A 14,170-nucleotide genomic window follows, 5' to 3' on the forward strand; every position below is an offset into this window, starting at 1 on the left:
GTGATAATGCCAAGGGATATAACATCGCTGCAATGGAGGAGCAGAGATGCTGGAGAAAGTGCTGTTGCAGCCGGCCGGCTCTGAAGATTGGGCATAACTTAGTTATTTTTGACCTTAATTAGCACCACTGCAAGGGTTATAAAAAATGTGCTTTGTACTTTGTACAAATGTGTTAATGAGGCAAGGTTATTATTAAAGTTGCCAACAAATTTGAGATGCCGGCCAGCCTTGCATAGATAATCAGGCCACCAAATAAGCTTTGCTTTGAATTCACTAGACCAGCCTGTTGTATCTATGAAAGATAGAGGAGAGAGTACTCTGCAGGCCAATATTCTATTTGATTTCTGTAGGCACTTCTAAACACTCCTAAGCACTTCTAAACATACAACATTCATTAGTGTGCAAAACGTACATTTGTTTTTCCTTCTGCTGAGTTGTGACCATTACTGATGACCATTGTTTCTGCACCCTGCAATTGCTAAATGATAACTGCTTCTGTGGGGGGAAAAGCCAAACCACTGCATCCTCTGCAATAGAAGGGAACTAAAACATCATGGGGAACACATATATACAGTTGTTAGGAGAAGAAGGGGTTTCCACTTGTATTTAATTTAAAATCTATTTGCACCATTCAAATGTTACTCTCTTTAATTTCTGAGCAAAGAGCAAACTGCTTACCCTAACAAATTGTTCACAGCTTTGTGACACTTTAGTAAGGGCATTTAGCTGAGCAAGATCTGCTGAGTATATCACTTCTCTCTTGTAGCATCCGGGCTCCTCACATGGGCTCACGGGTATACGCCTTTCACTGTTGTGGCCGATAACTGTTATGCCTGTGACCAAAAAGTTAAACATTATAATGTGATGGTTTTTATGACAGAGCTAATGTCAAGAGCGTTACATGACAGAAGTGTATGAAGGCAATCTTTTAAACATGTAATGATTAATGAAAGAGCATATGTTAACTGAAGCAGAGTTTGATGGGGCATATCAGACCACTGGAAAGCCAGGCCCTGCTTTATGTGAGAGAGCTGCGGACCGACTCCTCTCCTATGTGCTGGCAGTACTTAGCAGTGTAAAAAAGTGTAAAAAAGTAATAGAGACATTACCATGTGTGCAGCCCTTTTACATTACAGTAATAGGCAGGGTTCAATTGGGCTTTGAAGTATATCTAAAGCTGATTCTTTTATAGTTTTGGATGGAATAAAAAGATTAAAATCCTGAAAGGTGTTTATTGTTATATGTGTCCACACTAGGGAGATTCACCCTTTCTATTTGTCCTGGTCACCATTGTTACTGGGTGAAAAGATTATGGGAAATCCAAAATGTTACAGATGTCCCTGGACCAGGAGCAGGGGAGTAACTAGAAATCACAGGGCCCCATGGCAAAATTTTGTATGGGGCCCTGTGATTTCTAGTTACGCCACTTGCAGAGCCCACCTGAGAGTGACCCTGCAGAGCCAACTATAGATGTTCTATGGTGGGTGGTGCAGGGTTTCAGGTGGGCTGGTCACACCCCTGCACACCTCTTACCTGTCAGCCCCGGTCCGCTGTCAGCCTCTTCCACCGCCTGGCCCTCCTCCTCCACAGTCGCTAGCAGGCCCCGCCTCCTCCTCCATCACCGGGCCCTGCCTCCTCCTCCGCAGCCACCACCTGGCCCTGCCTCCTCCTACGCAACTGCTGGCTGTCACTGACTCAGCATCGGTTGTGAGGAGGAACGCACCGCTGTACAGATCACTGACATATTGTCAGTGATCTGAACAGTGACGCATTCCTCCTCACAGCTGCCTGTGACAGGCAGCAGCCTGCAATGCCATAGCGACCCAGGCGGCTTGCACGGCATCAGCGGGACCCCTTTGTCCCTCATCCTGGCCAGGCCCCCCTGTGCCCCGGGCCCCATAGCGGCCGCCTGGGTTGCTATGGTGATAGTTCTGCCACTGAACAGGAGGTAAACGGAAATCTTTCAGTGGAACACACTATTAAAAACTTAAAACCTGAAGTTTTGGATTTAGATATACAGTACTTTAATTGTTAGCTTTTATATACAGATATGTAAAGATGTTTGTATCTGATATAAGGTATTTACTTCTTTAGATATGGAGAAAATGTTCTGGGAATACATCAATAAGCTTCTACTAAAAAACAAAAAAACAAAAAGACAAAATAATAATTTCTAAATTAATTTCAAGAACTGTTATTATTACTATATAGTTGTGGTCATTAAGAACCAAGGGAGGACTGGGAACATTCTCCCCTGGGGGGAAAAACACACACAACATGAGCCATGTTTCTGCAGAGATTGGTGGGTGTTCCTAAAGAACATGGCTTATTGTGACCACATGTTTACGTCTTCTAGCACTGACTTCATTTGTAGCCTTTGGCATTAAGTCATATGATGTTTTGATTATGGGTCTGAATGGGGTGAAGGTAGCTATATAATGGCCAACATGTGTCTCTGACTGTTCCACTGTGATCAGTGATTAAAAGGGGAAATGTTTCTTCTGCGGGCCAAAAGCCAAACAAATCTTATTAGTACCTGCCTGTGGGGAAAATGCTCCACAGCACACTCCTCCCCTATTTAGCACTGGTACTCAAAACATGAAAACTTTAGCATTGCTTGGAAATTGAACAATACAGTCACCTCATTCTGTCTAAGCAAAGTTTCATTGTGTAGTTACCAGACTGTGATGACATGTCACAGTAGACCCCAAATTCAGGAAGCCCTTTGTCAACACCATCTGGGTCAATCGAATATCTCCCCGACTCATTGATACCAGCTTCTTTAAGAGCAGCACATGACTCTAAGACTGGAGGTTCTGAAACTTTCAAAAACATGAAACACATAAGTCCGATTGCGTTAGAGATCCTTAAAGTGACACTAAATTCAGAAGTTACATTTTAAAGATGCATTCAAGTACCTTACCTACTAACACAAATGTATCTTATTTATGTATCACTCAGCTGTAGATCCTCAAATCATCTCTGAATTCATACTGACACTGTCCTTCCTTCTGGAGGGTGGCTACTTTTGTTCCCCATGGTCTCTGTGTTTGTTGTAAAGTAGTCACCTCTCACTCCCATGATGGACTACAATCTCACATTTAGTTTACTAATTTGTATTGAAATCATCATCTATCACGGGAGCGAGCTTGGAGCAATTCCAATTCAGAGATGATTTGAGGATCTACAACTGAGTGATACACAAATAAGATACATTGTTGTTACTAGTTAAGGTACGTGAATGTATTTTTAAGATTTAACTCCTGAGTTCTGTGTCACTTTAGGCATAACAAATATTTTAACTGCTTACTTAATGTATATTTTAAATAAAGAGACAGACTTACTTGTTCCCCAGCAGCGAAGTTTGCCTATACGGTAGAATGCTAATGATCGTGTTATATCTGTCCCTCCAAATCTGATTTCCTTGATTGGCAAAGATGATTTATCCGTTATGGCTCCTTCATCTGTCCTCCACACATCGTCATTTGCATCACAGTTGCAAGATGTCATTTCCAAGGCACATTCACCTATAATACATATACAAACATTGTCTAAACTAGCGCATGTGCACTGCAAAAAAAAAAAAATTCTGCCGAAAAAAAAAATGAAAACAAAAAAGGTTTCCATTTGTTTCATCAAAGAAAACAAATTTTTCTGCTGATTCGGATTTGGAGGCAACCAGTCTCCGAATCTGAAACCACACACTGAGAATGCTAAGCGAGCGGCAGTCATGTCGGCCGCCGGCACGTTCTACGCTTGCCCGCTGCCATCTTTGAGTGCATCTTGGTTTACACCAAGATGGCGACCCCCATATGTTTGGCCGCCGCCATCTTGGTGTATACCAAGATATACTGAAAGATGGCAGCGCGCCTAAGTAGGAACACGCCAGCGGCCAATATGCCCCCCGCGCGTTCTGCAAAGAATTTATGTATGCCCGAATATAGTTTTAGTATATTCGGGCATATAATAAATTCTTTATTTCGGAATTGGACGGACCGCTGAATCAACTGAATTTCATTGATTTGCAGGTTCGTCCGAATCCGAATGCACATATATATCTTCAACTGCTCGTTAACACAAATATCTAATCAGCCAATCACATGGCAGTAACTCAATACATTTAGGCATGTAGACATGGTCAAGATGGTCTGCTGAAGTTCAAACCCATTTAAGTGACTTTGAACATGGCACGGTGCCAGACGGGCTAGTTTGAGTATTTCAGCAACTGCTGATCTACTGGGATTTTCATACACAACCATCTTTAGGGTTTACAGAGAATGGTCTAAAAAAGAGAAAATATCCAGTGAGCGTCAGCTCTCTGGGCAAGAATATCTTGTTGATGCCAGAGGAGAATGGGCAGACTGGTTCAAGCTGATAGAAAGGCAACAGTAACTCAAATAACCCCTCATTACATCTGACGTATGCAGGAGAGCATCTCTGGACAACAAACACATTGAACCTTGAAGCAGATGGGCTAAAGCCACAGAAGACTACACCGAGTGCCACTTCTGTCAGCTAAGAACAGGAAACTGAGGCTACAGTTTGCAAGGGCTCACCAAAATTGTAAAATAGAAGATTGCAAAAACGTTGCCTGGTCTGATGAGTCTGGATTTCTGTTGTGACATTTGGATCGTAGGGTCAGAATTTGATATAAATAACATGAAAGCATGGATCCATCCTGCCTTGTATCAACGGTTCAGGCTAGTCGAGCTTCGCATCATGGATGTGCAGCCGACAAATCTTCAGCAACTGTGTGATGCTATCATGTCAGTATGGACGAAACTCTCTAAGGAATGTTTCCATCACCTTGTTGAATCAGTGGCATGAAGAATTAAAGCAGTTCTGAAGACAAAAGGGGCCTAACCCAGTACTAGCAAGGTGTAACTAATAAAGTGGCCAGTGAGTGTATATTCACCAATGTGTACAACTGAGACATCTGTATAGGTTTTTTGAATTGGGTCTTCTTTTATTCAGCAGTACTTAAAAGCTTGCACTTGTAGGAAACAGATCCTCCATAAGTGGTCCTCATAAAAAGAGAAACCAGAAGGGGATTCAACTCCCCATTATCTATCAAAACTGCAATAACTGTTTGAATTATACTGAATTATTTTTCAACATTTCTAACAATAGGTTTATTACCATTTTCTCCACATGCACATTTTCCACTGTTTGTTGGGGCACCCCCCCAAGATGTAATAGCTTCCCCATCTCTGGAAACCCACCACCCCCATGGTCCATCCAAAAATCTGATGTGCCGACAGTCCAGCTGTGAATTAAAAAAAGGAGATTACTTTCAGCAGCTTATAAGTGGAAGTCCACATGAACTAACATTTAACATATACGTGGCAGGATCCATTAAAGGGGTATGTATATTCAACCTGAGAAAATAAGACAATTAATGGTGTTGCAAACTCCTAAAAAGTATGTTCACACTATTTAACTCACTCAAATATACACATATCAATGCACTGAAAAAGGTGAAGTATGGGAACAATCTGAAAAGATTAAAACATTGCTTTTAAATAAACCATGATAAAAGTATCCATGATGTTATTTAGCAAAAGACACAGATACATAAAAATCAGACAGACATGAAAAGTATATTCATTCATTTTTTTTATGATTCTGTGTCCTTTCTATAAGAAAATAAATGTTATCATTGATTGATTAAAAGTGACGTTTTAACATTTTTACTGTGTTTCCAGATCTCAACTTTTTCAATGCCTTGATATATTCTCATTGGAACTGAAACTGCTCTCATTGGAACTGAAACTAAAGCTATTTATTTATAAACAATTTTCATAAAACAAAAGGGCAAAATCAAATGTTCTTAGTGTATTTTCTTTTCTGCTCGAATGTTCTTCAATAGTTCATTCATACAGAACAGAGTGAATGGGGAAAATACCACATTATGGTCACTAGATGAAGCGTAGGATGATAAAATAAATGCCTGTAAGTATCATGATACAATGTATTTGTTTTCTATCACCCTGAGCTCCATCTAGTGGCCATAATATGATAATTTGAATGAATGAACCCATTGAAGAACATTCAACCGGAAGAGAAATTACGCTAAAAACATTTGTTGTTGCCCCATTCTCAAAGCAGCTGGTAAACTCGCACACAACAAATGTACCTGTGGTTTTGTAGGGGAAATAGCTATGTGATTTTTTTTTTAAATATACCACAACCTGTCACTTTTTCAAAGAACCTTATCCTGGTGTGTTAGTTTTGTAAAATGAGCAAATGGTGATGACAAATGGGTTAAGGAATGCTAAAACTTCAGGAAGGACAGTGATGTCCACAATCACGTTAGCATTATTATGGCCACTGGACATTTTCTAAACATTGGCAGTCCTACATCTGATGTTGATTCATAACACATGACAACATAAGGGAAACTAGCTGATACTAGGTTGTCACCAAGCCGGGGACAGATCTGATTGGGGAGCAGGTACTTTACATTACTGTAATACATAGTCACTGCTGTACCATGGACATGCAACCTGTGGCTTTAAAGTGGCCAGAAATAGCAGTAGTGTTCTTACTACTACCCATGAGTGGATTGGAAGCTTAAGAGGCTTGAGATCCAGGCAACAGTAGAGCAAATACACCAAAGTAGGTAGACACTTGCAATAATGCCACTAGTCATTCTCTATTTCCATCAAGGTTGCCATTTATTTTTTTACAGTCAATTGCAATAAAATGAAAAACAGCTCTTTTTTACCGATCACCACAATGGTGCTTTATTAATGATGCTATTTATCAAAACATGCCCGCATTGTATGAGAGATGTAATGCATGAGCAGGTTAGCATCTCATTGTAGAGTGTCCATACAGATAACTCTTTGTTATTTAGGAGGTTTCCACCAAATACATTTTCAATCCTGAACAAGATTAACATTGGATTTAAAAAATATATTACAAAGTACGGAAGTGCCCTGGCGACAAAAAGTAATCTCAAAACATCTCTCTTAATCCATATTCAAAGATAAGAATGCTAGAATCAATATTAAAAATAAGAATGCAAGGATCAATATTAAAAATAAGAATGCAAGGATCAATATTAAAAATAAGAATGCTAGAACCAATATTAAAAATAAGAATGCTAGGATCAATATTAAAAATAAGAATTCAAGGATCAATATTAAAAATAAGAATGCTAGGATCAATATTAACCCCTTCATGACTGAGGCCTTTTTTTCATTTTTTGTACCCATGTTATATTCCACATTTTAGGCCTGAAAATTACTTAAAACCCCCCCAACTTATATATTTTCTGAATGCCAAGACCCTATAGAATAAAATGGTGGTAGTTGCAAATTTTTATGTTGCGCAATATTAGCGCAACTCCTTATTAAACCCCAATATTTAGTGAAAAATTTAATTAAATGCCCCAAAACACAACAAAATACCCATTTGTTTAATGAAATATAAAAGATGAGGTTACAATGAGTAAAACGATACCCAACATGCCCAGGTTACAAATTGCGTGCATCCATAAAACGGCGAAAAACCCCAGTACCCCAAAAAGTCCATAGAAGACGCTTTAAAAGCCCCCACAGGTCATCAATTTAGAGATACCCCAAAATACTGGCCCTAGAATTATTGCTCTCACTCCGGCGTGCGCGGCGATACCCAACATGTGTAGCGCGTTCGTCGTTTTCATACGTAGGCGCACCCGACGCGTGTTTACGTGGCGACGCGCGTGCTCGCGGGGGCGGGGGACTTTTACATTTTTTTTATTATTATTAGATTTATTTTATTTCATTTTAATTTTAAAAACTGTTTTTTGTTTTTTTTTTACTTTACTTTGACTGCTATCACATGGGGGGGCTTGCAAGCCCCCCCATGTAATAGCAGATGGTGGTGACAGGTCCTCTTTAAGGTGATGCTGGGGGTCCAAAAGACCCTCAGTGTCACCTTTACACTGGAAATAAGCTATTGAAGTGCAGATCGCACTTCAATAGCTTATAGCTGGGCTGCAGGAGCCCAGAACTGACAGCCCAGGGACCGGAAGTGATGCAATCTGCATCGCTCCCGGTCCCATAGAACGGGGAGGGGATCGATGAACGGAAGTTCGTCGACCTCCTCCCCAGCTCCCCGCGGACACAAAGATCGCCGGTCCCGGGCCCGTAGGAGGGGCAACGGAGCCCGGGAAGCACGGCGGGGGTGTCCGGCGGGGGGGCGGCCCCTTCTTCGGGACGCAGAAGCGATCTGGCGACAGGTAAGTCGCCAGGATCGCTTCTGTTGTAAAGCCGACAGTCGGCTCTACAAGTTTAAACAGAGTCCCGGCGGCAAAAGTCACCGGGAGTCTGTTTAAACAGCCCCGATGCTGGCGACGTACACTGTACGTCGTCAGTCACAAAGGGGTTAAAAATAAGAATGCTAGGATCAATATTAAAAATAAGAATGCTAGGATCAATATTAAAAATAAGAATGCTAGAATATTATTTCAGAATTCTGAGGAAACGTTACATGAAGATGTATAATTCGGGTATATTTTTGTTTGTTGATGTTGCGTTTAAATTCTTATCTTATCTCATGTTTACATTTATGATGTACCTGAAATGTCTTTCTCTGGCAAACCAAAGGCAGCTTTTTTTTAGATTTGGTCTTTAGCTTTTGGATGAATAGAAGCTCAAGTTTAAAAGTTTAAAAGTGTCCAAAGAAAGAATGTATTGTGCTGTCCATAGCTTACACTGAAAAGCAGTGAGTCTGATGTTTACAGAGCATTCACTGCAGGTGACTCTTTCTGGTGCATGTGTTTTGACTGAACACCAGTGAATGCTTGGGGAAAATCAGATTCCTTGCTTAATAAAAATGCCTAATCCCAATCACTAAAATCTCATTTATTGTCATTGCAAAAGCTATTTCCTGTATTTCTGTTTAAACTGCAGCTTTCAATAAAAGAGAATTAAAGCCAAACTTTGTTTGGCTTTAGTTCTCTTTTGGGTCACAGGAGGACATTTACTAATGTACTCCTACAACCCAAACCCAGCATATAGCGAGTCACTACCTGGTATACGATAACAGTGCAGAGTTGTGCTGTAGCCGGAAAGATTCCAACAATATTGTCGGGATCCACCCTGCTTCCTTATTGACAGCTGGCTCTGCCTCTCTAGAGCCAGAACCAACTGTGCCCACCCCCTCCCCTGTCTGTCCCTCCAATAAGCACTAGAGGAACAGAGAGAGGGGGGAGGGAATCCCTGCGAGGAGCAGTGACTTATTGTTACCGCTTTCTGCTGGGAGAAGCTGGTAGCTGTGCGATCATCAGTTTGTGATTGCTCAGTTTTTGAGCTATAGAGCCTGTGTGTGACAGCTGCAGTGTCACACGCCAGCTCAAAGTATTGTGAAAGTACATTTTACTCATCCAATTCTCCTTTAACCTAATACCCGGTAATCCTGCCATGAAGGACTATGTTCAGGCACTTAGTGTTATAAAGTGACTGTGCTCTGTCCCTGTCTCCAGATTGCGCTCATGTGTTGCCACCCTGTCAGGTGGGATTTTTATGGATTACTACAAGTGGCCATTTCAGAATACATTATGCATGATCCACTGTTGTCACCATCAGGAAACCCACTTTGAGAAATACCATACAGCCATTGCTGGAGTACATCCATGTAGACAAGAAGTGGCTACAAAGAGGCTGCAGGAGGATGGTAGCACAGAGGTGCAATAAAGGTTGACAAAAGATTTCTCTGTTGACGGTCACAGGAGATTGAGATTATTTTACATCCAATGTGTTATCTTCTATTTTCCTAATGGACTATTGAAGATCCAGGATCATGGACATTTTTTAACCATTTATTATTTTCACTGAAGTGCATGTTATACACATGCGTTTTTTCTAGTTGTTATTCTTTGCACATTGCATCACATTGATTCACAGTTAACATCTATTGTATTTGATTTTTCATTGTGGATATTTTGTAGCAATGCATTTACACTGAGGTGCATGTTATATATACATGCGTTTCTTATTTGTTTTGCACTTTTTACACATTGTATCACATTATTTCAGGGTCAGTATCTACTATATCTGACACTTTTGCAGTTTCATTTACACAGCGCGGCTTTTACTATTAATTTTATACTATATATCTGACCACACAGATTTCAGCTGCTGCGTAATTTTATTGGAGTAGTGGCGTGAGGTTTCACATTATTCAATTATTTATAATACAGAGTGCTTGAGCAAACTCCATGCCATTCAGTCCATTCAGTTAGGGTTTAGATCTACTTATAACATGAAAACAACAGTCTTATTGGCTGTTATAGATAGTGCAGTATTTTTTCCCTTTATATACAGTACTTCCACACAGGAGGTTCATGAGTTTTTGTCTTAGTCAAACACAGTCATACTTACTTTCACAAACTGTTCACAGCTCTCAGAAGAACTAGTCAAGGTTCTTAGCTGGGCCAAAGAAGCCTTTTTATATGTGATGGTTCTAGAGTAACATCCAGGCTCTCTACAAGGAATAACTCTCTCCTTACTTTCTGCATCATGTCCAACAATTGTTATTCCTGTATAATGTCACAGTCAAACACAAACTTATATTATATAGGTAAGATATTCAAAAAATCAAAGCAACAGAATTTGAATTCCGTATCACAGGTAAAGAAGAGTGGTCAAAATGCCAAAAGTCCAAATTCTCATGCGTACATACAGAGTAAAGGTGGTCATACATTGTTAGATTTCCGTTTAGTTTCTACCACGAACCCTCGATTGATTATACCCAAACTTCCCCATCAAGCATAGTCAAATGTCGAATTTGAATATTGTACGTTAGCCATACTAACCAACCAAATTTTGACGAACGACAGAAATAATAATAATTAAAAAAAATTATTTTGCACATGTGATGTGTTCTTGCTGAGAATTTTGATGAACACAGACCTGTTTCATCCTCATTCGAAAGACCGTTTGTGTATGATTTCCGAACGAAAATCTAACAATGCATGGTTACCTTGGTCACCTATAATGCTGCTAGGGTCAAATTGCTAAACATTAAACCCCTTATATGGTTTCAATTTAGTAATGAAATGGCTTTATGACATGCACAAACTAGCTTGTGAATGGGAGAACCCTAACAAAAAAGTTACAAGATGGGTATATTGATATGCAGTTCATAGACTGGGTGGCTCCTGCAATTTTCTGTTCTTTAAAGGTCAGAAAAAGGAGATGAGAGGTATTTACACTGTTTAGCATGCTTACCTGTTAAGAGGTTACACTTAAAGGCCAAGTCGCTATTTGCTGTCCATTAGATACTACAGTGTTTACTTCACACCGAGCTCTGCATTGTACAACTCAATAATAAATTGCAGAGCGCAGTGTGGAGCCTGCTGTGTCCAACAGAATATTCTGTGTATAACATTGCAGAGAACACCCTGTGATTGGAGCAGAGGCCAGTCACATTACTTTGACAGGTCGTGTGACCTTAGTTCTCCTCCTCTGGGATTTTTTTCTGTCATTTATTCATTTGACTAGGACGTCCCTTACTTTGGGACTGTGCTGCAAAGGACATATTTGTAAAGCATATCACTGTGTAAGGATGTTGAGGACAGCAGGAAAATAATTTTGGGTGGGGTGGCATTAAGTTCTCTGCAATGGAGCAATGTTTGGTGGTGCAGCCAGTGGAAAAGTTAAGTATTTGCTGGCTTCTTTTTAGGTAACATCCTTATTTTAAAATGTATTAAAGCAACTTAGTTGCTTTAAAGTGACATTAAACCCTCAGATTTTTTAACATAAACCAATACTGTAATGCGCGCCTTACTGTAATCCATGGTTGTTTCCCTTCTCTTTGCTGCTCTTCCTTTTAAATCCTCATGTCTTCTCATGCTGGGGGAGAACTTCCCTTTGCAGCTGAGTGCCTCTTCCTGTAGTGTTGGCTCAGGTTGTGAACCTGTAAACAGACACCATGTATCCATTTCAGAGACAAGGCAGTCTGCTGCAAAACAGAAGTTCTCCCCAAGCATGAGAAGACATGATGATTTAAAAGGAAGAGCAGCAAAGAGAAGGGAACAACCATGGATTACAGTAAGGCACACATTACAGTATTGGTTTATGTTAAAAAAATCTGAGGGTTTAATGTCACTTTAAATATCAGTTATTTAACAAGGCCCCATTGATGTTAGGAAAAGTAATAGGGACAGCACAGTGCAGGCAAGGAGCCTGGGGGGACCCTTTAAAGGTAATAAGGACTGAATTGTCAAAGGGATACCAGTAGGGTATCTCATGCTTATTTTGATAGCCGGGTGGCCCAAAACTAATGTTTGATGAACTCCTGTCTGATTGAGATCACTTCCGCTTAATGGAGTTTGCATGAAGCTTTGGGGAGAGGGGGTGGATGTTAGGGATTGTCTTGCCCCTGAACACATCATTAGGGCACCTTTGTGTCTCCCAATGCATCAGTTTTATTAGATGACTACTTTGCAGAGGACAATACAATACTATGGTCCTAGGTGCACATGAAAGATACTGCTCGAAACCCAACTTCTATAAGATTGGCTAATCAGTTGTTTTAAAGGGGCTTTTAAGAAACCTATCATTTAAATTAAAGACAACATTATTTTTTGTGACTAGTAAGTGGTGTCTTTACGGAAAATATCAGCATTATACATTTATGAATAATGTTAGATGTACATGTCAGTACATTACTGCCTTGAGGCTGCCATATAAGGTAAAGAAGGGTTGCAATTCAACTTTAAAAGCTTTCCTTAAATGTTATGAGGCCTTTGTATAAAAAATGATATACAGGAAAAACAGGAATTGACCAAAAGAGGAGTAGGATTTGGAACTAATTGAAACTAGAATGTGAACCAGTATACAGTATTTAGTAGACTGTTATAATTAGGGTTGCACAGATACCGAGTACAGTACTCGGTACAAGTACGAGTACATGTACCGATACTTTTGAGCTCCAAGACTACACTAGAGAAAAATTCAAAAGTTAGGAGGCAGCTGTCATTTGTAAGGAGCACACGGAGCTCCCGGGATTTGTACATCTCTGTTTTCATGTAGGATTTTGTTTTTATAAATATAAATAAAGGGATGCACCAATACCAGTTTTGCGAGTACGAGTACTGATACTTGCCGAGTACTTACAAGTATGAGTACTGATACATTTTTGTTTATTGTCATGTGACAGTTTTTCTAAAACAATACAGACTAATGATTTCAGGACAGTGGTGGAGTGCCAGAGCCCGGTCCCAGCTGCAACCCCTGCAACCCTGGTAGTTCTCATGAAAATGCCAAGTATCTGCACTGGTACTCTAAAAGTATCTGTACATCCCTAGATAATAAAGGTTTTTTCTACATGCCATAGAAAATTATGCTTCAGCTATTTACAGTGCAACGGTTTCCAGTACCATTTGTATAGGCAGCACTATTGATTTTGTCTGAATAGGAACAGAGACAAAAGTGTAGTAGGCTGAGGAATCAGGGGGATATGCCAGAATACTTTGTACCTATAGGAATTTCTACTACTGTGAGTCCCTGTGTGTAACCAAGCTTAAATTGGCAAGTGGGCAAAGACATCCAATTACATTAAGGGTGTTACTGTTTAAGAAAATGTAGGCTACTTTTGTAAAGATACTTGCGGTTACATACATAAAAAGGGAATAGCATGTGTTCTGCCTCAACTGGCATGGAATTTTTTACTTACCTTCCGCCATCTCAAAATTGGCCACAAGATGGTGCTGTAGAGAATATATCTCTATGTACAGCAGAGCAGACTGTTTTTTTAATGTTGTTACATAGTTACATAGTATTTGGGGTTGAATAAAGACATACGCCCATCAAGTCCAACCCATATAGGTCCACGCATCATCTCATTCTTAGGGATACTGGTATCCCTGGATGTTACGGTCCCTCAAGAAATTGTCCAAAAGTTTCTTGAACAAATCTACACTTTTGGCTGAAATCACTGCCGATGGCAGTGAGTTCCAGACCTTAACCGCTCTTACTGTAAAGAACCCTCTTCGCCCATTGTGCTGGAATTTTTTCTCCACCAACTTTAGGTGGTGGCCTCTAGTCTTTGTCATTGAGTTAATCTCAAACAGTTTGTTGCCAATGTTGCTGTCACCATTGAACATCTTGTACATGAGAATCATATCCCCCCTTAATCTCCTTAATTCCAGCGTAAACATGTTTAAGGTCAGAAGCCT

The 14,170-nt window shown here is 40.1% G+C and overlaps 1 protein-coding gene across 1 annotated transcript in view; it reads right to left on the bottom strand.

Annotated features, from left to right (window-relative positions):
* Positions 1 to 14,170, bottom strand: part of LOC108788893 — a 50,187-nt gene that overhangs the window by 8,756 nt on the left and 27,261 nt on the right. Inside the window, exons 4-8 of the mRNA XM_018558795.1 lie at positions 10,371 to 10,528; positions 5,140 to 5,266; positions 3,345 to 3,527; positions 2,679 to 2,822; positions 679 to 833 (exon numbers count right to left, since the gene is read on the bottom strand). Coding sequence (XP_018414297.1) covers positions 679 to 833; positions 2,679 to 2,822; positions 3,345 to 3,527; positions 5,140 to 5,266; positions 10,371 to 10,528 — 767 coding nt within the window. The remainder of the gene's footprint in view (positions 1 to 678; positions 834 to 2,678; positions 2,823 to 3,344; positions 3,528 to 5,139; positions 5,267 to 10,370; positions 10,529 to 14,170) is intronic.

The sequence above is a fragment of the Nanorana parkeri genome, unplaced genomic scaffold (genome assembly GCF_000935625.1).
Source record: "Nanorana parkeri isolate BGI_ZX_2015 unplaced genomic scaffold, ASM93562v1 scaffold359, whole genome shotgun sequence".
NCBI classification, from domain to species: domain Eukaryota; kingdom Metazoa; phylum Chordata; class Amphibia; order Anura; family Dicroglossidae; genus Nanorana; species Nanorana parkeri.